General features: G+C 42.4%; 1 protein-coding gene across 2 annotated transcripts in view; it reads right to left on the bottom strand.

Annotated features, from left to right (window-relative positions):
* Positions 1-22,299, bottom strand: part of SCUBE3 (signal peptide, CUB domain and EGF like domain containing 3) — a 1,095,585-nt gene that overhangs the window by 465,227 nt on the left and 608,059 nt on the right. For both annotated transcript variants that reach the window (XM_086923234.1, XM_086923233.1), the window contains exon 6: positions 5,281-5,397. In XM_086923234.1, the coding sequence (XP_086779360.1) occupies positions 5,281-5,397 (117 nt within the window). The remainder of the gene's footprint in view (positions 1-5,280; positions 5,398-22,299) is intronic.

The raw sequence follows: 22,299 nt of genomic DNA, 5'->3' as shown, positions 1-22,299 counted from the left end.
TTAGGCAGCAACCTTTTCCAATCTATCCACCCAGGATCTGAAACAACATCTCCATTTCCATAAAGACTGCCCTAATGCTGCGCCAACATACAAAATAGTTGAAGACATACTTCTTTAAAGAATATTACATCACAATGCAGTAACAATCCAATGACCCACTATCTCTCCTATCACTGGTTGACAGTATCACTCTTGGGCTCGATTGTTGTATAGAAGTCTCTTGATTACGTACAGTACAATTCAAACCTAAGTGCCGCGTGACTTTCTGAAAGTTAAGGAGTATTTGATACTCTCTTGTTCGGAAGACAATACACCATATCTAAAGGTGATTACGTACAGTCCAATTCATGCCTAAAACGGCGGATGGGACTTTTTCGACCTTTAAGGAGTGATTTACAATTTGATACTTGCCTGTTCGGAAGACAATACATTATATCCAAAGGGGAATTAAGTGGATCCCAAATTGCCCCGATGAAGCCCTGTTGAGGGTGAAATGCGTTGGCTGCGCATGTTTTTGAATCAACAATATCAAAGAAGGATACAGCTACAGCATCGAAGACTAAATAATCTATTTCTTATTGCTGTCTGGTTGCTACTGTTGCCTCTCTGTTTTTGAAATTGTATGGTTGACAGGATGCTTGCCTTTGACCCTGTACAGAACTCCGATGCCTTTTCGGTGAGGCTTGTACTATGCAAGTACCATATGCATACATACATGCACACAGGCTGTGTAGCCACGTCCAAGAACCTCCAATGGAAGAAAGAACTGGATTGAAGATTAGGAGCATATGTACTCAAATATGGGCATAGCAAGTGGTTTGCATTCGCGAAGATTGGCAGAAAGAAGGGTGGGAGGTCCCAGAATAGCAAGGAAAAGAATACCACAGCAGAAAAAACGAGCATCCAACAAGGGTCCTTTAAAACAGAAGCAAACACTAGCAGACAAGAACATTAACAGACTGCAGTCACAAATGCTACAAAACATTAACTACAATTTTAGATCATGCAACACAGTACACATCAGCAGAAAAAGAATACTACAAGACTACAATAGTAAAGGGAAGAATCAGGGCCATATTATACCACAGCTACAATCACCATGAATGTTTGGGCTTATAAAGCACAGAAATAAACACAGTGAGATAAGAAAAAGAGTAAACCACTACATCAAGTACTTCAAAAAGGTATGTCCTGTAACACAGCAGGAATCACTACAAGACTAAGGCCTTAACATACTTCAGCTGTGACTAGAGCAGTGGCCACTATGCGGAAGGGATAATGCATACCGTAGTAGTAAACATCACACAACATGGTCATACCAAACCTATGCAGAAAAATCTCAAGACAAAGTTCACATCATATCCATAAGGCAATAACCTACCATATGACATCATTAAAACACCATGGGACAAAAACAAATTAGGCGACCACAGCACCACACATAAGGGCAAATAACAATAGCAAATTGTGACAGATTAAAGATTATTTATTTTAGTATTTGTTTTAGAGTGTGTTATGTTTAAAAGTTTGATTACTTCAGTGTGCAAAAACGTCCACAGTGCAATCTGAAAAGAGATACAAGGCCAAATGCATTTAATCAGGCAGGGTAGAGGGCCACGGTTCTGTGATCTCAGCCCCTCAAAGTTCAGAAGGTTAATTTAGAGGGTGAGTTTTAATAGCTCAAATTACAGGCGTTTCGTGTCGTTTATGTGGTTCACTTTAAAAGGCGAGCCTGCTGATCTCAGGGAACAACTAAGGGCATCCCAGAGTCTTAGATCTACTACTCCCAGAGGCCTGCATCTTTGTTTCTTTCACTTGAACAACAGGTGTGCGATGAGGTCAGCTGAGTGGCAGAGTTTTCTGGATTGAGGAGTAGTTGTGGAGTGAAGCTTTGCACTTTTTTAAATTTGATCCTGGCTTCGACTAGTAGCTAGCAGAGAGCCTCAAGACCATGCTTGATGTAGTCTTATTTGGGTATATCCAGGCACAATTCCAGTTGGCTGGTTTTGTAACCGTTATAGTTTGACAATGAGTGTTTTGAGGAGGCAAGTATAGATGATGTTACAGTAGTCCAGGGGAAAATGGCAATGGCTGTAGTAAAATTGAAAATTCTAACACATTGTATTGCTTTTATTGTATGCACATCATGGCTGTGTCCCAGTCAAACCACGTTCGTCCTTTACATCACATTTTATTTCCTTCTGCATAACTTGTGGTCACATTGTTAATTCTTAACTGAACTATATCCCTCTCCCCCTCATGAGTCAGTTGTCAGTAGTTTGTATGTGTTGAGTGCTTGTCGGGAATGGCTAGTCTCCATGTTGGATGCGGAGAAGGGCTAGGGTACGCCAAGATCGCTCTAGTAATTTATCTTTTGTGGTGTGAGAAGGAAGGCCTGTGCCTCAATATCTTGAACCTAGTGTGATGTACATTCAAAAGAGTGCCCATTATTCTCTTGCAGGGGTTCCTTCTGGGGTCTCCGGGTCATGGTGAGATAAGGCGTCCACCAGGGCTTCCCAGGCTCTAGCCATTTTCATGTCCCTCAGTTCTCTCTTGGCCTCCCTTGTTAGTATTCACCCCTCGCAACTCGCCCACTTTGTCAATTCGTTCCTCCATGTGGTCAGTCTATAACCTCCCGCAGTTTTTCAGTTTCTAGCTATTTTGCGCTTTGCTAGGATAAATGCTAGGTCTTGGAATTTGCTACTCACTTTGGAGAAACCATCCCAGTAGGCAATGGGCCGAAGTGTGGGGGAGCTCTTTTTAAAGTATTTCTTCTAGGAGGTGCAAAACTTCCTCCCATAACTCCCGCAGTCCCAGGTAGGACCAGAGTATATGGAGGATATGCTCTTCTATAAAATATGGGGCAGGCCGCCTCCTCCACCCGGACGTATCTGTGTATTCTCTCTGGGGTCACATAGAATCTATGCAATACATAGTAGTTAATAAGTTTAAAGCATGCATTTCTGGATGAATCATTTGACCACAGTTGTAGAACAAATGTGAATTTTGAGTGAAAGAGCAATCCCATGTTTCTGGCTTGAGAGGTAGTGAAAGGGATATTCGGAGTCCAAAAGGCAAATCATATGTTAGTGAGGTAGGCTCACTTAATGATCTCATCTTAGTTCCGTTCAGGCAGGGGATGCTCTCCATCATCCATTAAAGGATGTGGTCCAAACACAAGATGATGTTTACGGTGTTGTTTAGGAGGTTATTGAGATAGACATGATTGTGGGTGTTGTCTGGGTACATTGCAAAGTCTACTTGATACTGCTTAAGACATTGTACCAGTGGTGTGCATGGCCACACCATACAAGGCAGGATTCCTACCAGACTGTTAAAAGAACAACCAGATTACTAACACCCGATCACACCATAAGCAGTAAATAATGCAAAGTAAGACTAACATGTCTATTAATAAACACAACTAAACCCTACCATACCACAAAAGATAAGACCATACAGCAAGAACCATATCATGCCAAATCCCAGCAAAAAAACCATGAGACAAAAAACTCAAACCGCAGCAGCAACTGATGTGAAATAATAGGATTCATAATACACGATGGCAACAAACAGCATAAAACAACCAGGATCAGCACATATAACTTAAAAGATGAGCAGTAAATAGAGCACAGCAGACCAATACATTTGAGCAAGAATTTTATTTGTATTCATTAGAAAGTGCCATTAAAGTCTGAGGTTCTTTGTGTGTCAAATCCTAAACTTTCAAGGCAACTGATATCAAAGGCAAGTGAGACTATTTCACTAAGCTAACGTCAACGCAGCAGCGAAACTTTCAGCATATAACTTTAACAGACAGGAAACTGAACTGATCCCTGCAGGCCACGGTGACAAAGAATCTAGGACAACATAGTTCTGAAAATATGACTGCAGAAGATAGATTGATATAATACAACTACTAGGATGTCCAACAAAGAAATTGGATATACAAAAGCAATGCAGACTAACAAGCAATCAGTGCAATGTTGTGGATCCCTAAAACGAGTCAGAGTGAATATTTGAGGCTCATTACCTGGACTCTAAATAATTAACGAGAAGTATAATATATATTCAAGGAAGAAGTGACTCAAACAGATGGATTCACCAAAGAACAAAATATATTTCTACTACAACATTTCAGCTTCCGACTTCTTTAGGTAGGGTGGGGGGAGAGAGAGAGAGAGCGAGAGCGAGAGAGAGAGCATCCTCACCAGAATAACAGCTGCTTTATAATCAGATGTAGACAGAACTGTATTTAAGTCACATTTGTGTGTATTTCAGATATACATGAAATGTATCTAACATACATGCTCTGGTTTAAAATAAAACATACACACTCTCTCACACTCTCACACACACATCCATAGTTAATAAGACAGGTTATAATAAGCACCCTCCAAATATGCAACTGTATGACATTGCACTCATACATGTATAAGTGCACACACGTACACACGCTATGTACTACAGAACAAACCCTCAAACATCTCTCTATATATCCACTGGCAGAGGTTTCCAAACAGACAAATGAGTACCAGAATGGATTGCGCGTTTCTGCATCTCTTCTCATTGCAACCATCTCGCCAAGCAAAGTGTACCACAAATACTTTTCAATATCCCACCACACACAAGCTTAAAAGATAACGTCACTTCGACACGTTATTGTGTCCCAAACCACTTACGTGTCTCTCTAAGAAGAAAAGTTACTAGAAATACGTTCCTTGTTCCAGGGGCGGCCTTAGGCATGTGCAAGCTGTGCACCTGCACAGGGCCGCCAAACCCCAGGGGCCGCCATGCCAATATATATCCTTAATATAATAATCTTCTGAGGATGGATACATATTTGCGTGGCGGCCCCTGGCAGGGATTTGGCGGCCTCCGGCTCTGTAACACCTTCGCGAACTCCGCCCCGCCCAAACCCCCTCTTCCGGGGCCCCTACCTACGCTCCCTGCCCAGGGCCGCCATGAGCCTAGAGCCGCCCCTGCTTGTTCCCATGGCGTAGCGCTAAAGTCGACAATGCGACAGAGAAAGTAGTGTTTGCGTACAACATACAAAAACTCACATTTCATTTTCATACACGTTTCTCTGTTGCTGACACACTTTATTCGAAACTGACAGTGTACCACCAAAGGCCAGATTAACTTGCCTGCAGCAGAGAGTTTACCAATGACGAATCCTAAGTAAGTAACTTTTTGCCCCCCCCCCCCGTCTATAGAGCATTACAGGAAGAAGACAGTATTTTTGCATTGTAAATGAAAGTGAGCTGGGTTCTCACCTACCTATGCATGTTTTCCCGTCCGCATGCAGTGCAAATTTTACATGGCACCCACACTTGGGCCCCTGTTCCGTTTCGTCACAGGTGTGTTGACAGCCTCCGTTCCCATAGTTACAAGTCACTGGGGAGAAAAGAGTTTAATTGAGTACAGCGGAAAGTGTGAAAACAATACAGTCATATTTCTAATTCTGTTTATCAGGGCTCAAGTCCCCCAAAATTATTGGGAGAAATAAGTCATAGGATGTGATATCTCAGGCCCGCCATATCTCTCATTTTAATGGAAATGGGGCTATTTTACAGTTAAATCAGAGAGACTATCTTTGTTGCATTGGATATAGTGACATACATAAGTGTATACAACACATGCATTCAAAACTAAACCACACACCATACACCTACATCTATCTATTTGAATGTTTTGGGCAATATACAAACCTACATTTAAAAACAAATATGGGGTATTTATAAACATTGAATCATGGACACACACAGTATCTGTCTTCCAATGAAACATAGATTAAGTCATGCAGATATCTAATAAGATGCTATGCGCCCTTGGAGGTATTTATATTTTAAAACCATGAATCTGATATCCGGGATAACATATGACATCAAAGGTAATTATTTGTGATGCATTAAAATAATTTGTGTTTTTAATCCATTATTTCTTTGAGACCATATTCATTTGTGCATATGATCAGTGTCTTATTGCGCAGTTTGTTTTTTGCACTACTATTTGTTTGCCATGGTTGACCATTTTTACCAGTGGAACACTTATTGTTTTTGATATAATTTGATTTCCCCTAGACTGAATCTAATTCAAATACAAAGCCATTCACATTAAAGAAGTACTGATAAAGCCAATAGATCTCACATTTATAATGCAAGTGCCATGGTGGATTGCTTTGCTAATGTTTGTGTCTAAAGTATTGTTTAAAAAAGTAGAGGAAAATCACATTACAAAATACTGGAGCAAAAAGCAAACATATATCTTATGGCACCTCAACACTGTACAAAGAATTCAATGTTTTCAATCTCTATAAACGGCCTGGCTTTTTTTTCAAATACTTTTCATTCAGGAAAATCTGAACAGAATTTTAAAAGAATAACGAAGTGTCAGAATGTAGAGAGAAATGCTAGCCAAGGCCTAATTTACTTTCCATGGGATTTAGCAATCTGGTACTCTGCAGTGCCTTAGATAACAGATTTAGGGACTACCGGGAGAAGTCATGGACGTCATTTGGAGTAGCCAGGTGTCACTGCTGCGACCGCTAGATTTCCTCTTACAACCCCTGGCCTCATAGGTAGAAAAATCATTGCCAGGGAGACATGGGCAGCTCCTACTTAAGGACGTCGGTTGGGGCTCCACTTTCCTTGTTTTCTGTCATTTTTTAATTGCACTAATAGTGAATGATATTACATTATTCACCATTAGTATATTAATAGTGGAGGACAAATAGTTGGAATGTGACATTCACTTGCAGGTTTTTTATTTTTTTTGCAAAATACACGAATTAGTCGTTAAGGAGTCTTATTTAACATAATACTTGTACACTGTCAAAAGTCATAGCAATAGTCCTGGAGCAAAATACATGATACACAAGAAAAAAAATGATAACAGTACATACAAAGGGGTGCCATTGACCATACAAAACAATAGATACAGATGAATCTACTAAAAGAAGCAATTAATGAAAACAAGCCATCAGACAGCAGACTCTAAATGATTAGTGATATTGCCCCAGATTTGTTGTCCAAACTTCTTTTTTCTATGCCCCTTGAGGGCGTACAGACTATGCTCCATATTATGTACAGCAAAAAAACGTGCCCTCCATAATTCAAAAGAAGGCGGTTCCTGTTGTAGCCACCAAGAAGCTATTAAGAGTCGGTATACAGCTGTAACTAAAAATATTAGATTAACATGTTGTTGTGATAGATCTGGTGCTGCCGGCCCCATTTCTACACCTAACAATATCTGCATAGCACTTAATTGAACTGGGAACTGCAAAATGGCTGATAAATAATTCTCTATCTGTGATAGTAAAGATAGTAACCGCGGGCACCCAAAAAAGTAGCGAGTACAGAATTATTGCCATCCTTTGGCTCCCAAAGTTGACAAGACCACAACAGCTGTACTTTAACCAAACCACTAGCACGAAATTTGAAAACTCAGAGGACTGATATGTTGATCTCCATTGACACCTATCCATGGCATGGTAGATTTTACATTAGCATACAAAGGGGCAAATTACAAAAAATATCAGGACAGAGAATGCAGCCTATTGGCCGACGTATACTGCAAAGGAAAAATTTGACTATTTGAGAAATGTAAGAGGGTGTTCAAGGTGAAAGAATACAAATGAATCACACACTACCAACTGAGGCACTGGGCAACAAATATGATAAATAAAGTAGCAGCGACTATGCAACTCAAACCTTTTTATCAACTGGTAACATAATTAGAAAACACTACAAGAATGGTTTTTAAAACATGATAATAACTACTCCTGTCATTCTATAGAGGTGACCATATATAAAGCAGTGGGAAATAATGTTAGAAACATACAACTGTCAGAAGTTGTGAGAGACAAATTAGTATCCATAGGGACTTTTTCCAAGTAATGATAGTTTGGTATTTTTCTCCTGACAGACCACATAAAATGTTCCCCTGCACCAGCGATAAATGCTGGAGAGGATACATAGAGGAGACTCAATGTATGTTTAATGGACAAAAAAGTAGATGCTTCTGGAAAAAAGCCATGGCAAATACAAAGACATAACAGCCGATCCGATTCCAGAAGATCCAGCAGTTTCAACTCTTCCTAGCTAAGGAAATAGTGACTGCACTGATGAACACATATACAAGATATGAAATGCCATGGCTAAGGCAAGTTTATTTAGACATCTGGCTAAAGATAAGGATGATTTTCTTTCAGTCTGGATGCTGGCATTGATATATTTGGACAAATACTATACAGAAGTCACTTTTTCCCCTAAGTTAGAACACTACATATGTTTGAAAAAGGATTAACAGAGTAACATAAATGATAAGATATGACATTTTAAAAATCATACAGCTGTAAATAGAAAAGTGATATATATGCCTTTTGAAGGTCCGAACTAATCCAAATGAGAGTTGAGTGAGATGGGAGGGGAAAAAGGGAAATGCTAACTGGTGGGATTGTTAAGCAATAGTCAACTAGTGGAGCTGATGCTGCTCACATTTACTGTCCACATGGCCAGGAATCAGGTTAGACAACAGGCATGCAGGGGATGGACGCACTGGAGAACAGGGTTGTGGAAACATAGTCAGGCGGGAGCACTAGACTGATAAGTGCTGGGGATTCACGCTCAATCACTTCCTGGGTTAAGCTAATTTCCAGTTTAGGACGGTTAGAGCCCCATTTAGACTAGAGACCATAGCTCAGTGTCTGTGAACAAGTTGGGGGTTGCATTGACTTTTCTGATCCTCATAGTTTGCACCTGTTTTGGCATCGCTGACTGCATTGTTTTCTCCCCTTTATTTCTCTCGGACTCCTTCATAAGTGCCTTCCTTTGTTTTACTCTCGTGATTATCTGCCTTTTTATTAATTTTCTTGTAGAATCTTCAATGTGTCTGTCCAGCAGAATTCTGTGGCTTTCAATGGATTCCTGGTCAGCTATGGGTGCATCATAGCAACATCCGCCACTGGAACCAGAAAGCCTTGTTTCAGTTGTTACCTGTAAATTACATCCAGATGGTATCTCTAATGACATTCTGTCCTGTATATTACAGCGGGTCAGAGCTACCCACAGTTCATACCATCAAGGCAGAGTTGTGCTGCTCCTTGAAACAGATAATGTCTTTAAAAGCGAGTTCTGGTCCTTTATTTCTCTCTATCTCCCTATGCCAGCTTCTACCTTAGTTGATATGTCTGGTAAAACTTATCACTCACTCTGTTGACTGGTACTGCTGCAAAGGGATGGCAGGGGTTTTTGATGAGTCCCCTGACTCTAAATCCTAGGTTATAATTATAATTCCTTTATGAAATGTAGTGAACAAATTCACGGAAGGTAAAACTATTTAATCTTTTCTCAACTTTGAAACCATCTATCATTCTTACTATTCTTCTCTTTATCTTCATTTACATGTTCATTCATAATACATAATACACCAGCTCCCATCTGTTCATCTATTCTTCATGTACACCCACTGCAAATGACTACAACAGCGTTCTACCCTCTCCCCTTTTAAATTTCACAACTGTCTTCACTGACTTAATTGTTTTTCATTGTTATGTACAATCTACAGCTTGTGTAGGGTTTCGTATAAAAACAAATAGGTAAATACCTAAATAGCAATAGTGAAATGTTTTTGACAGTTGTTCCCCTTTTTGGTATATCCGTTATAAGTTAATTAAATTCAATACAATCTCCTTTTTTACTGTCTCTACCAACTAATGTTAGAGTCTTCTGATGTTGTAGAAATGCATGTACTTTTTGTCAGATTAGCGTGCTGTGGTTGAGTTACAGATGTTACAGGATGCTAATCCTTTTGGAGCAAATTCTTTACTACTTGAAATCTGGCAACATTCTGAAACAAACGTAATATCCAAGACTGAGTTACAAAGAAAAACTCCAATTCCAATAGAGCATGTGTCCTACTAGTCAAATTCAAATTACACCTCAACCTCATAAAACTCTAACTCCAACCCAAACTATGTTTCACCAGAACTCTTACACTGGAGCCTAAAGCAATCATATATAAAAAAATATCCACCTACTTCACTGTAACAGATTACTATTCTGCAAACCGCAATATCTCACACCATTCACTGATTTAGTATCCACAATGATAGTGGAATTAAAATGTTATTACTTCAAAGATAATTCAATAACTGCCCGTCTCCTGTTTGGACCTCCCCACCTCATCCTACACCTAAGGATATAATACAACAAGAGTTCAACAACTGATCAACATTCCTATCCACAATGCTGAACCGAAAAGCAAAAGAATCTTTCATCAGAACTTACAGATCAGTACTCTTAATTTTACACTTTTTTTAGGCAGATCACAAAGCCATCTCCTTCATAATCACTTTCCCCAATCCTCGCAATAAACAAGACTGCAACAACCGTATGTGGGACCCCATTCTTAAACATTACTCTCGCCCCTTTTGCCAACCACCAGAGTAAATAAAATATAAATATGAAGTTTAAGTTTGGTCAGTATTTTGATGTTAAAGGATCGAAGAAGTTGATTACTTTCAGTAACAGTTTTTCATCTTGATGTATGTTATAGACTTACGGACATTAAACTATCCTGCCACAGATAGACCAGACCCAGTTATGTCCCTTGATCATGTTTGACCTATCTTCAGATTTTGGAATTATCTCAACCCTATTGAAAACTGAGCTGTCCATGGTTTCAGTCACCTTACCAGCCACCCAACACAATTTACAGAGCACATCTGCAATTAGTGATCACATACTATATTGAAACAACAAAGCTAGCACTCCAGAAATCAGAAATTACTGGATATTTAATCAATTAACTTCTTCCTCTCAAACATACAACTCAAACTGATCCTTCGTGAAAGGGGAGAATTCAACGCCATTCTGAGTAGAAAACACAACACAATAAGTGAAGAAGTTTACAAGATATACAAAACAGTTAGACAAACAGTATATGGGGATGTAAGCGGCAGGGCTGCCCTCTGTCCCGCTCCTTTTCATGCTGGCGATGGAACAGAATTTTATAAGATATACAAAACAGTATTTGGGGATGTACGTGACCGGGATTCCCTCTGTCCCCACTGCTTTTCACGCTAGCGATGGGACTGCTGAGACAAGATTGTAGGGCTTTGGTTATACGGGTCAGGAACACTATACATACTGTGTCAATGCATGCAGACAATACTCTTATCTACCTGAGCTGTCCCGACCCCTCGGTGCTGATGATGTTAGAAATGATGGGGGAATAGGAGTGGGCGTCTGGGCTACATGTTAAAAAACAAAAGACGATTCTCTTTACTTTGGCGCGACTGGCAGAAAGCTCGATGATCGATCTCCCCAAGACGGAGCTGCCCTGGGAAACAGAGAGGCTCTGGTATCTGGCAGTGCACATAATGCATACATTAAGTCTCCAATACGGTCAGAGTATGGGCCAGGCCCTCGATGGTCTGCGCGCCTCTGTTGAGTTTTGGAACACATTGTCACTCTCGGTCATGGGCAGGGTGGCTCTGTGTATAATTGTCCTTCTGCTTCGCTGCCTCAATGTCCTAGAGAACTCCTTCTGTGACATAGCCTCCTGGTGACCTTGATGTGGGCAGACAAGAGGAGTAGAGTGACTTGACTTCTGAAACTGGAACCTGATGAAGGAGGGCTAGGTCTCCCAGATTTGCAGCGGTACTATATAGCTGGGATACTACAATATGCCGCTTGGTGGCATACGGAGAGCGATAATGGGCAAAAGCAGCTCCTGGCCGGACTGGTGGATGAGGAATGACCTTCTCAAGCACCTGATAAGCACTGCGAGGGTGTCAGAGGAATGCCTGTATGTTGTGTGGCAGGTGGCAAGGGTATGGGAGTAATGGGAAAACCCCCAGTATGCTCAACTGCTCCCATTTCGGTAGTTGAAGCCCTTTCCGCACATACAATCACTGATTGACATGTCACAATGGACAGTGGGTGGTTGTCATAGAGTAGGTGCTCTCTACCTGAACATCACTTTTATTACGATTGTTGTTTTGACCTGTTGTTTCAGGTGAGACTGGGTCAGTTTTTGCAGTATTCCAGACTCTCCTGCACGGTCCATGAGCTCTGAACAGACTTTCCGATATCACCAATACTAGACCTGGAATCAAGTAGAGGCCTCATCTCCCATTTGTATAAGGCAATGAAGGGGGACAGGTATATAGACATGGCGGCAGTTCGCGACAGCTGTAATGCAGATTTGGGGGACCTGCTCTCAGAAGGGAGCGGAATCGCGTGTACACCCAGGTAACCGAAACAGCAAGCAACGCAAGCTTTAAGCTGATGGTAAGTTCGAAGGAATAGTTAACAGGCTAGCATCCAGCGTTCCTGTTTGTAGGCGGTCGGCCTTTTTTGCTATCTCGAGATACCGGGAGCTAGAAGCAATCTACCATTTTCAGCAGAGATATGGAAGTGGGAAAACCGTGTACTACATAGATCCTTGCTCCTGGGAAGTCTATCCTTAGACTGTTAACTATTCCTTCGAACTTACCATCTGTTATCATCTTTCACTCCTTGAAGTGAAATCCAAAAGAGGAGATATCTATAAAAATCCCCATCTTAAGTCAGAACAAACTATATCACCTTCAGTATCAATATCGCGACAAAATATTCTACAGGATTACAACTATTGATCTTTAGAGACCGACTGTACCTCTCTACTGCTACAAGTAATATCCTCAGCATCGTTTTCATTCATCTACGATTGAAAGATATCAAGAAGCCTTTAACACCGACTGACTTATTTCATCTACGCCACTATCAGGTCTGGGTCATTCAATCCATGAATTTTTAACAATAGACGGTCACCTGAAGAAGGCTCAAGAGCCGAAACACGCGTAGTGTCATCTACCACTTTGCCTTCAACAATTTGTATAGTTTCATGTCTATTGATTATGTACTTTTTCTAATGTGATTTTAATTGTATGTTGTCATATCAAAGAATAATCATAAGAAAAGAAAACAAAAATAGAAGATAAAAGAAAAAAAGAAAAAAGGAAAAAAATATAAATATTTGCACCTTTAAAGAAATAATGGATATATATATCATATACTAATAAAATAAAATCTTAAAGATCTAATGCTTGATGGTTTTGCATACAGTTGGACTTTATATCTGGGTTACTTCAACTATGAACTTTATATAATCAGAAATTTACCTGTTTGCTGCGTCACTTGGCTATAGACCTTTTCTAAACTAATTTCTTCCCTATGTATAGCAAGTGTAATAGTTACATATAGGGGTCCCCTTTTTCCAAGATACTAAATCTTGCACATTACACCTTGTGTGGTAAAATCTTAGCTCAAACTCCATATTGAATTAGGCTCTACACGCCAAAGAAAACTCTAGGATCCAGGGAAACATATTTACTAATGGCTCCAAAAAACGAGACAAAAGAGAAGGTCTTTCCAACTAATCATGAGCTACATATTTAAATGGTAAAAAGGTTTTTTTCTCCTGGCAGTGATGTATGTGCTAGGGACAGATGGAAATCCCCAAAGTTCTGATTGAGATGAGATGAACAGAAACTAGCAACAAAAAAACAGAAATCAGGGATCTTTAGTGGAGCAGTTGCCACCAGCTCCAGCGCATGGATTTTTAGAGCCTCAGACAAAACTATACTTACTCATTGAAACGCTCAATTTCCCCTTACAACAATACCAACTTTTAAGCTAGTTTCCAACCCTTGTGTAGCTGTTGGTGGTGGTGCCATAAGGATGCCATCTATAGCAGCGGTTCAACTACTCACCACTATAATGCTGATTTCTGAAAACATCGTGTCTGTTTTGGACAATCCAACCACTAACTTGCCTGTCCATGTACTGGCAATACGCCTAAGCATACCTGGGTATCATTGGGTTTATTCTGAGTAAGTAAAGTTGAATGATGCAATAAGTGCAGTCATAGGTTAGATGTAAAGGTTAATTGTGGTTGGTGAGCAGACAGTGTACAGTGTTGGAAGAATACATAAGGAGGTTGTACCGTAACACCAAGGCATTAGCAAATGCACTGTAACTACCTCATGATATGAAGAAATAAGGAATACATTAATTTTATAGGAACGTGCACTTGCACACTATATTTTTATCACAGTGCATTAACAGAAATTGTGTTAAACATGTGCCCTAGCACTTGATAGATATACATGCACAAACACACAAAACGTGTACAGGTGCAGGCACTCTCTCTCTCACACACATGTACACTAGGACACATTAACACAACTGGCATATTTCCACACATAACACACATAGTTAATATATACTAATCTTATATACTCACGGGCATTCAGATGCATAATCTCTAAAAACGCCCATTATCACAATCAGACACAATGTAGAATAAAAGAAAAAACACAAACAATTTATACACACTGAACAAAATATGTGTATATATATATATCTATGTGTCTCTCTCTCTCTCACTCTCTCTCTCTCTCTCTCTTATACAAATATATATATATATATATATATATATATATATATATATATATATATATATATATATATATATATATATACACACAGAAGATAAGATAGATTTCACTGAAAAAACACAGGTTACAGGAACGTTATAGTTAGGCTCAGATTTCACTTGTATAAAACCAGAGGAATTCAGCAGTTATAGTTACCTGAGCTGACTATACCTTATATTACCACAATGCAATGCTTGTGATCTCACATATTACATCACTCATGACATGGTCAGTGACATCACTCATGACATTTCAAATGACATCACTGATGACATTACTGATGACATCATCCATTAACTGTGAGCGTTTTCTATAAGATTATGACTGCTAAGAATATATAGTAAGCTACTACATTACTTCAATGTAGTACAGTTAGTGTCCTAGTAATGGGTGATACTATTTCTATCATATATTATGAGAGCGGCTGTGTGACTGTGGTGTATGCATATGTGAGTGGGTGTGTGAGTGGCTGTATGGGTGAGTGGCTTAGTGACTAGCTGTATGGGTCAGTGAGTGAATGTGTGAGCGGCTGTGTAAGAGAGTGGGTGTATGAGTGGCTGCATGGGTGGGAGTGACTGTATTGTGTTTTAGTGTGTGTGTGAGTGGCTGTATGAGTGAATGAGTGGCTGTGTCTGGTGTATGGGTGAGTGAGTGGGTATGTTAGAGGCATGTAATAGTGATGGGGTGTGTGAGGGGCTGTATTAGAGAGTGACTGGGTGTATAAGTGTTGTATGGGTGAGTGAGTGGGTGTACGTGACTGTATGGGTGAGTGAGTGAATGCGAGAGTGCCTGTATGGGTGAGGGATTGCTTGTGGAAATGACTCTATAGGTGAGTGAGTACATGTGTTAGTGTCTATATAAGTGATTAGGTGTGTGAGTGAATGTATGGGTAAGTGGCTGTATGAGTGTGACTGCATGGGTGAGTTACAGTGTGTGAGTAGCTGTATGGGTGCATGAGTGGGTGTGTAAGTATCTGCATGTCAACATGACTGTATGTGTCAGTGGCCCTATTGGTGAGTAAGTGGGTGCATGAGTGGCTATTTGAGTGATTTAGTGGTCGTGTGAGAGGCTGAATAAGTGAGTGGATCTGTGAGTGGCTCTATAGTCAGGGCGTGGGTGTGTGAGTACTGGTATAGGTATGTGAATGGATATGTGAGTAGTTTTGTGGATGTATGTGTGGGTGTATGAGAGGTTGTATAAGTGTGTGAGTGGTTCTGTGGATGATTTCATTATTGATGCAATTTGAGACATCATCAGTGATGCCAATGACACTGTCATGAGCAGTGCATTGGGGGTGAATTTCTACGTTTTTAAACATTCTTTTTCCTAATTATAACATCCCTGTAAACTTTGCTTTTTTAAGTGATTTTTTAATGTTTTTATTTTTATTTCCTGATTGTCTCAGTGGGTGTGGCGGCACTGGGTCTGAGAGCGAGTGCACAAGTCTGAGTGGGTCTGTGAGTGGGTGAGTGAGTGTATGAGTGGGTTTGTGAGTGGGTGTGTCAGTGTCTGAATACATCTCTGTTTGGGAGCATGACTATCTGAGTGGGTCTGGTAGTGTGTGTGTCACTGTCTCAGTGGGTCTGTGACTGGGTGCATGATTGGGTCTGTGAGTGGGTGCATAAGTGTTGGAATGGGGGTATGAGTGACTGCGTAAGTCTCTGAGAGGGTCTGTGAGTGTAGCCAAATAGTGAAGGGGGTGCTCAGCACCCTTCCCTGGACCAAATTTGATCCCTAGGGACCCCATGCCTCAGGGCCCGGTCATATAAAAATGAGGGTGGGGGGCTGCACAGCCCCCCTCCCAGGCCGATTTGAATCCCGGGAACCCTATCCCCGGGGCCCAGTCATTAAGAAAGGGCTCCCCTCTCAGGGCCTGTTTCAGCCTGAGGACCTCATCCCCGGGGCTGATCTCCATGTTGGGTGCCCTGGTTCCACCCAGGGCACCCAGTGACATCAACTGGGGATCGCAGGGGAGCCTCAAGGCCCCACCATTCCCAGCCGGCTTCTTGCCTCCTGCGGAAGCCGGCATTGCTCTCACAGACTGGGAGCAGGTGAAAGGTTGTTCCTAGTCTGTCAGAGCATTCCTTTTGTCTCTTTCCTTGACCGCTTGACGTGGCCAGGGAAACAGATGCAAGCTCCGCTTCCAGCATTATCAGCTTTTGCTTGGTGGAAGCAGAGTGTTTTCTGTGGCTTGGTGGGAGCTCTCAAAGCTCCTACCAAGCACAGCAAACAGCTATGTCCCGGGGTGGACACCCAGGGACAAAGCATGAGTTAGCCCTGGGGAGTGGCGGTCCCATGGCCAATATTGGCTCCAGGAGGGGGGCCACGCGGTCCCCTTCCTTTATTTAGAAGAGCCTTCCTAACGGATGGTGGCAGTCCCTGGGGCAGAGAATGGACCAGGAGGGGGGCTACGTGGCCCTCCTCCTCAAAATCAAACAAAAACTCCAGGGAGGTGGTAATTCCCGGGGCTGCATGGACCCCTTCCTGAATATGTGTATTTTTTCTCCGGGGAGTTGGTGGTACCGGAGCCAGGGTTTATGCAGCCCCCCCAATTTATTTTTTGTATGTGGCCCTGGGGAGGTCGTAGTCCCGGCAGGGTTCAAGCGGCACCCTCTGTTACTAACTCATAAGCCCCGGGGAAGTGTTGGTCTCTGAGGCATAATTAAGCCCCGTGAGGGGGCCCCCATACTCCCTCCTTTTACTTTCCGCATGCCCCCAGGACCTGGCCCGCTCTGGGGTTAAACAGTAAGCCTGTTCTTTTTTGGGGGAGGCAGGAGTTGCGTATCTACCGCAACTCTCGACAAAAATCTTTTGAGAACAATGCTTATTTTGCCCTGCGGGACATCCTCAAGAGGCTTAGGGGGTTAGGGCATTCCTAAACCTGCCCGTATTCCTCCCCTGCCCCTTCTCTTTTATTTTTTTAAAACTTTTGTGGGAACTCGGCTGAAGCTGAGTCCCAAGATGGCTGCCAACACTTCCTTTTTGAAGTGTTGGCAGCCAATCACATTTGAGCTCGGTGACTATCAGATCCTCATAGCATCTACGTCCCAATGCATGTAAATTTGGTTTTCCCTTAATATTTCTAAAATTACTGAACGGTTTAACAACAAATAACAAAAAAGCACTTTTTCTGGACCAAGAGCTTGCTTTTTGCCAAGTTTGGTGTAATTCTGTCCAGCAGTTAAGACTGTAGTCGAGTTCAAAATTCCCTATGGAAATTAACATTGGAAAAACACTTTTTTGACCCATCCTTTTTCTCAGCCCCCACTTGACGGATCACCCCAAAAATTCCACACACAGCAAGAATAAAAGGTACACTTTTTTTGGAAAATTTCAATAAGATTCGTCAAATGGTGCGAAAGATATAGGCAAGTCAAAAAACGTTTTTCCTTTGGAAACATGGTACTAACTATAACTACCTACTTCCAACCGCAATATATATAAAGCCACAATATATAGTTGAATGCAGTCTACATACAGGCAGGAAGACAAATAACTCTTAAGCACCAAGCCAGTGTACCTGAACTTGCAGAAATGTTCCCAGAATAAATGAAGCTTTACTGACCCAAACAATCTACCCATAATTGCAACGCAAATGCTGTACCTAAATATAATTCAGCAGAATGTACCAGCTCTCTGTGATATTCAAGCATGGGCTTTGGACTGAAAATAGTGTTAATGTAGAAAGGATGTTAGAATGTCAATGATTTCATATTATCCTAGGTTATTATTCTGATGTTTAATGTCAGTTGATTAGTGAGTGGGGCGCTGACATGACGCGTTTGTGTTGTTTCCTGTTGATAATAAGCTTACTATTATGGCCTAACTTCTAGTTGTCTCAGGATCCTCTTTGCCGACCACCACATTTTATTGCAGCAACGAGGGGAGCAGGAGTTACCAGGGCAACTCCAACCTAGATTTTACCAGAATTAAGTTATTGAATTCAGCGCAGCCACGAGTTGTGGCACTTATGCCAGACAGTCAGAGCTTGAATAGAGTAATTTTTCTTCAGCTGTCAAACAGTCAGCCCAGCCTGTCATGCATCTGTAACATTGCAAGCATTTAGATTAAGTCAGAGCACTTTGCAAAGCAGCCATCTTGAACTGGATCGTATGCATCATTGTCTGATAGAAACATCAAATTGCAGATTCCTTAACTTGTGAATTCTCCCCAGGTGTCAGACTGGATCTGTACAAAATTTCTCAGCAGTACCTCTGTGCGCCAGGGCTGGTGCCACAGGAGTCCGTATGAGGTCAGCTCCGGATATGACGTTAGTGGAAGCATATCAGTCCCCTTCTGCACGCCAACATCAGTTTCTTCTTCTTTTCGCACCGCAGGTGGATCCGAAGTAGCATATCTCTAGCTGTTTTTCAGCCTGCTGTACCAAACGTTTCTCATCTGAAACAGTGTGCTAAATTCGAATGCCCTCTGGGTTTAAGTCCTGTGGGTCCTGTGCTCGCCAGATTTTGGGTACGGACCCATATTCTATCTGTATGTAGTGCTTGGGCGAGCATTATGACGCTGACGAGTGTGATGCCTGCCAGTGGTTGAAGCGAAAGGCGCTATGGGAGCGCTGCATGACACTTCTGACAGCACCCTTGTCATGGGCCTCCAGCTCCTTGCGGTGTAGGGCATCCTCACGGGTGTTGTTCCTGTGAACACTGTTCTTCACCCCATGGTCAACTGCATGAGTCCCAGTGACATCTCATGGTATGCGGCGTCATAAGAGAATGAAGTCTCAGCCCTCTCTAGCTCCTTCGACTCACAATGTGGATTGCAGAGATGTGCATCATTACAGCGCCTTCCAGCTTTTACTGGAGCCAGGACAACCTGGAGCCAGATGCAGGAGTACAACAAGACTCTCCATCTTGTCTTTTGGGCCCTCGTCTCCCTCTGGAGCGCCTGCGGGCATCAAGGAGGTCGTAGGCGCAGTAACTGCATCATTGCCAGCTGGTTCACCTCAGTGGTAGTTCTAGTCTCAGACACAGAGTTGTTGGTGCACGGTCCTTCGGGGCTTCCACTAGTAATGTAATTTGATGCGGCAGGGAGACTCCGAGCCAGAGTCAGTGCACGACACAACTGTGTGCTTCGTAGGGTCGGTTTCACCTTGGCTCCTTGTATCTTTACCTAGACTGACCAACGCCTTTCCTCCTTGTCATTTGGACGTGGGTAGGGTGCCATTCAATGTAATTTATGAAGCCTTTTTTGGCACCAATGGTTTTTGTGGAGGTTTCACAGGACCAGCTGGGGGAAGAATGTGAGGGTTTAGCCGCCTTGGAGCAGCCAATGCTTGTGGCTCCTACTATGTTGGACAGCTGGATTGCTGAGCTAGGCGAAGCGAACGGACTAGATTCATCCCCTGCTTCCTCTCTCTTTTATCGCCTCCTGGACTTGCCTCGGGAGCTAGTTCTTCTTTGGCAGAAGTTTTCAAAACAGCGGCGGATGTCTTACACCTAACTCTACCTACAGTGGAGAATGTTACGGACCTATTAAGGTCCTTCATCCTGGCCAGTCAAGGGTTAAACCAGTACTCCCCTTTTGTGAGACACTTTCTGATATTTTATTGGGGTCATGGGCAAAACACGAGTCAGGTGTACCAGTGGACCGTACTATTGTCCACAAATACCGCCCTGCTCCAGGGGAACCCGCTTGCCTTATTTGACAGCTGACCCACCACAGCTTCATAGTCCAGGCAATTATGGTGTCCCCTGAGATGGAGAACCTTCCCCAGTCCACTCTTGACAAAGAGTCCAGGAAGCAGGAATCTTGCGGAAAACATGTTTATTCCTCCCATAGTGCGGCATTATGATCCACCAACACGATTTGCATCCTCGAATGCTTTCTCCATACCTTTTGGGGACTCCTTGGCACAACTTTTACCCTTGTTCCTCGAGGCTAACAAGGGCGAATTGAACAAGTTCCTTATAGATGGTCACCAGGCGGTCCAACTGCTTATCAGGTGTCCAATGGACTCCACAGATTCCATTAGTTGAGCCATGGTGTCTGCTGTGGCATTGTGCCGGCACGCCTGGCTTCTGGCATCTGGATTTTTAGAAGCTATCCAGTCAGCCTTGCTTGACATGCAATTTGGTGCTGTTCATCTTTTTGGAGCCCAGGCAAGTGTGGCCTTATGTATGTTGCAGGCTATTTGGGGAGGGCCAGACCCTTAGCTTGCCCCCCCTCCCCTTTCACCTTGTTATTGTAACACTGTTATGTCCATTTTGTGGCATCAGTGCCACTGGTCTTCTGGTGCTGCTGGATAGATGCCTGTCTAGAGACCCTGCATAGAGTCTTACCCTACTGGCCGGGTGGGGTTCTTTGGATTCGCCTGTTGTGTGAATCCCTTATCACGTGACTTCCTTTGTCCCTATGTGATATTGGCCACTTGGGCTTGTTGCCCTTTCTTCTGTTCCTTGTCTGTGTCTCAGGACTTGTTACCCTGGGCTTATTGCATTGGTAACCTTGTTTATTGGTTGCAGTTCATTTGGCAGCCTCTCATCTCCCCTTGGGGTTCTATCATGTATCAATGCAGTTTTTGCTCTACACTCCCTTGGAGTTGTTTCCTTCTACTCTTCAATTGTTACAATGGTGACTTGTTTTCTTGAGGAAGTTTTTTCTGTATTACTGCAGGCTAACGTCACCCATCAATTGATAATTTTTTCCCTGTTGGCTGTTTCCAACTTGTGGATTCTGTCATGCACACCAGTATTGCACTATGCCACCTCTCCTGGTTAGATGTAGGATTGGGAATTTTTGGGGAGACTTGTTGTCCCTAAGTTTTGGGATTCAATTGTGCTGCTTTGTGCCTCTGGTTGTACAGACACCCCCAAGCCAGGGGTTTAAATTCCTCTGATGTTCGGAAATAAATGGCACACCCCAGGTATTTGACAATCCTCACCACTGCGGATGCTCAGCAGGGTCGGTCTGGTTGGGATTCGATTGTGGAATGGCATAGGTTTTCCTGTTTTCCTTCTGCCAACCTCACGGCCATTGCATGTTCTGTTATCCTTCCCTCGCGGTCGTTGCGTGACGTGTTATCCTTGCTTCTCAGCCGTTGTGTGATCTGTTCTCCTTGCCTCACGGCGGTTGAGCGGTCCTTGTATGAACGTGTTCTATATGTTAATCATGTTGCATAGTTGCCCTTCTGATGGGGAATGCTTCCCTCATCTGTCTTGTGGGAGTCTTTCTTCTGGATATCCTGTTGGGGGAGTCTGGAATACTCAGTCATACCTTCTTGTTGACCTCCTAGGTCTAGGTATTGGTACGCACATTTTGGACAATCACACTCTTTCATGTTTTCCCTTCAGGAGTACGTGCCCGTTGAGATTCTTCTAGCAGGCAATGTTGTCTTCTGTTCTAGCCCTGATCTGTTCTTGGAGGGGCGTTAATTTCCCCTTTTTTACTTTCTGTTGCTGGTACTGGGCATGCCTTGAGCTTTGCTGTGTATTATCGGGCTGCGACATACATCACCTGCTGAGGTATATTGCTAGGACAGTGTTCAGGTTTTCATATGTCCATTTAGGCCCTTTGGATTTTGTGAAATTCAATAAAAATAAGATGACTCTGTTGTGCCTGTATCCAAGTTCCAGGTTTATTCTTAGGAAATAGTTACAAGAGATGAAGTAAGATAAACAGCATATTAATCCAGGTAATCAAGTACAGCATAGTAAACTCCACCCGGAGCAGCAACCCTGCTGCTCAGCCTACATAGTTCAACGGCCATATACGCGTGAACATACACAGAGGCAACAATCCATGACATCACAGAGACTGGCTAAGAGGCTAAGTACAGGACACAAAGAAAGGACAGTGTA

The sequence above is a fragment of the Lissotriton vulgaris genome, chromosome 5 (genome assembly GCF_964263255.1).
Source record: "Lissotriton vulgaris chromosome 5, aLisVul1.2, whole genome shotgun sequence".
Taxonomy (NCBI): Eukaryota; Metazoa; Chordata; class Amphibia; order Caudata; family Salamandridae; genus Lissotriton; species Lissotriton vulgaris.
Note: the sequence above shows the minus strand (reverse complement) of the source record. Positions and strands in the feature narration are given on the sequence as shown.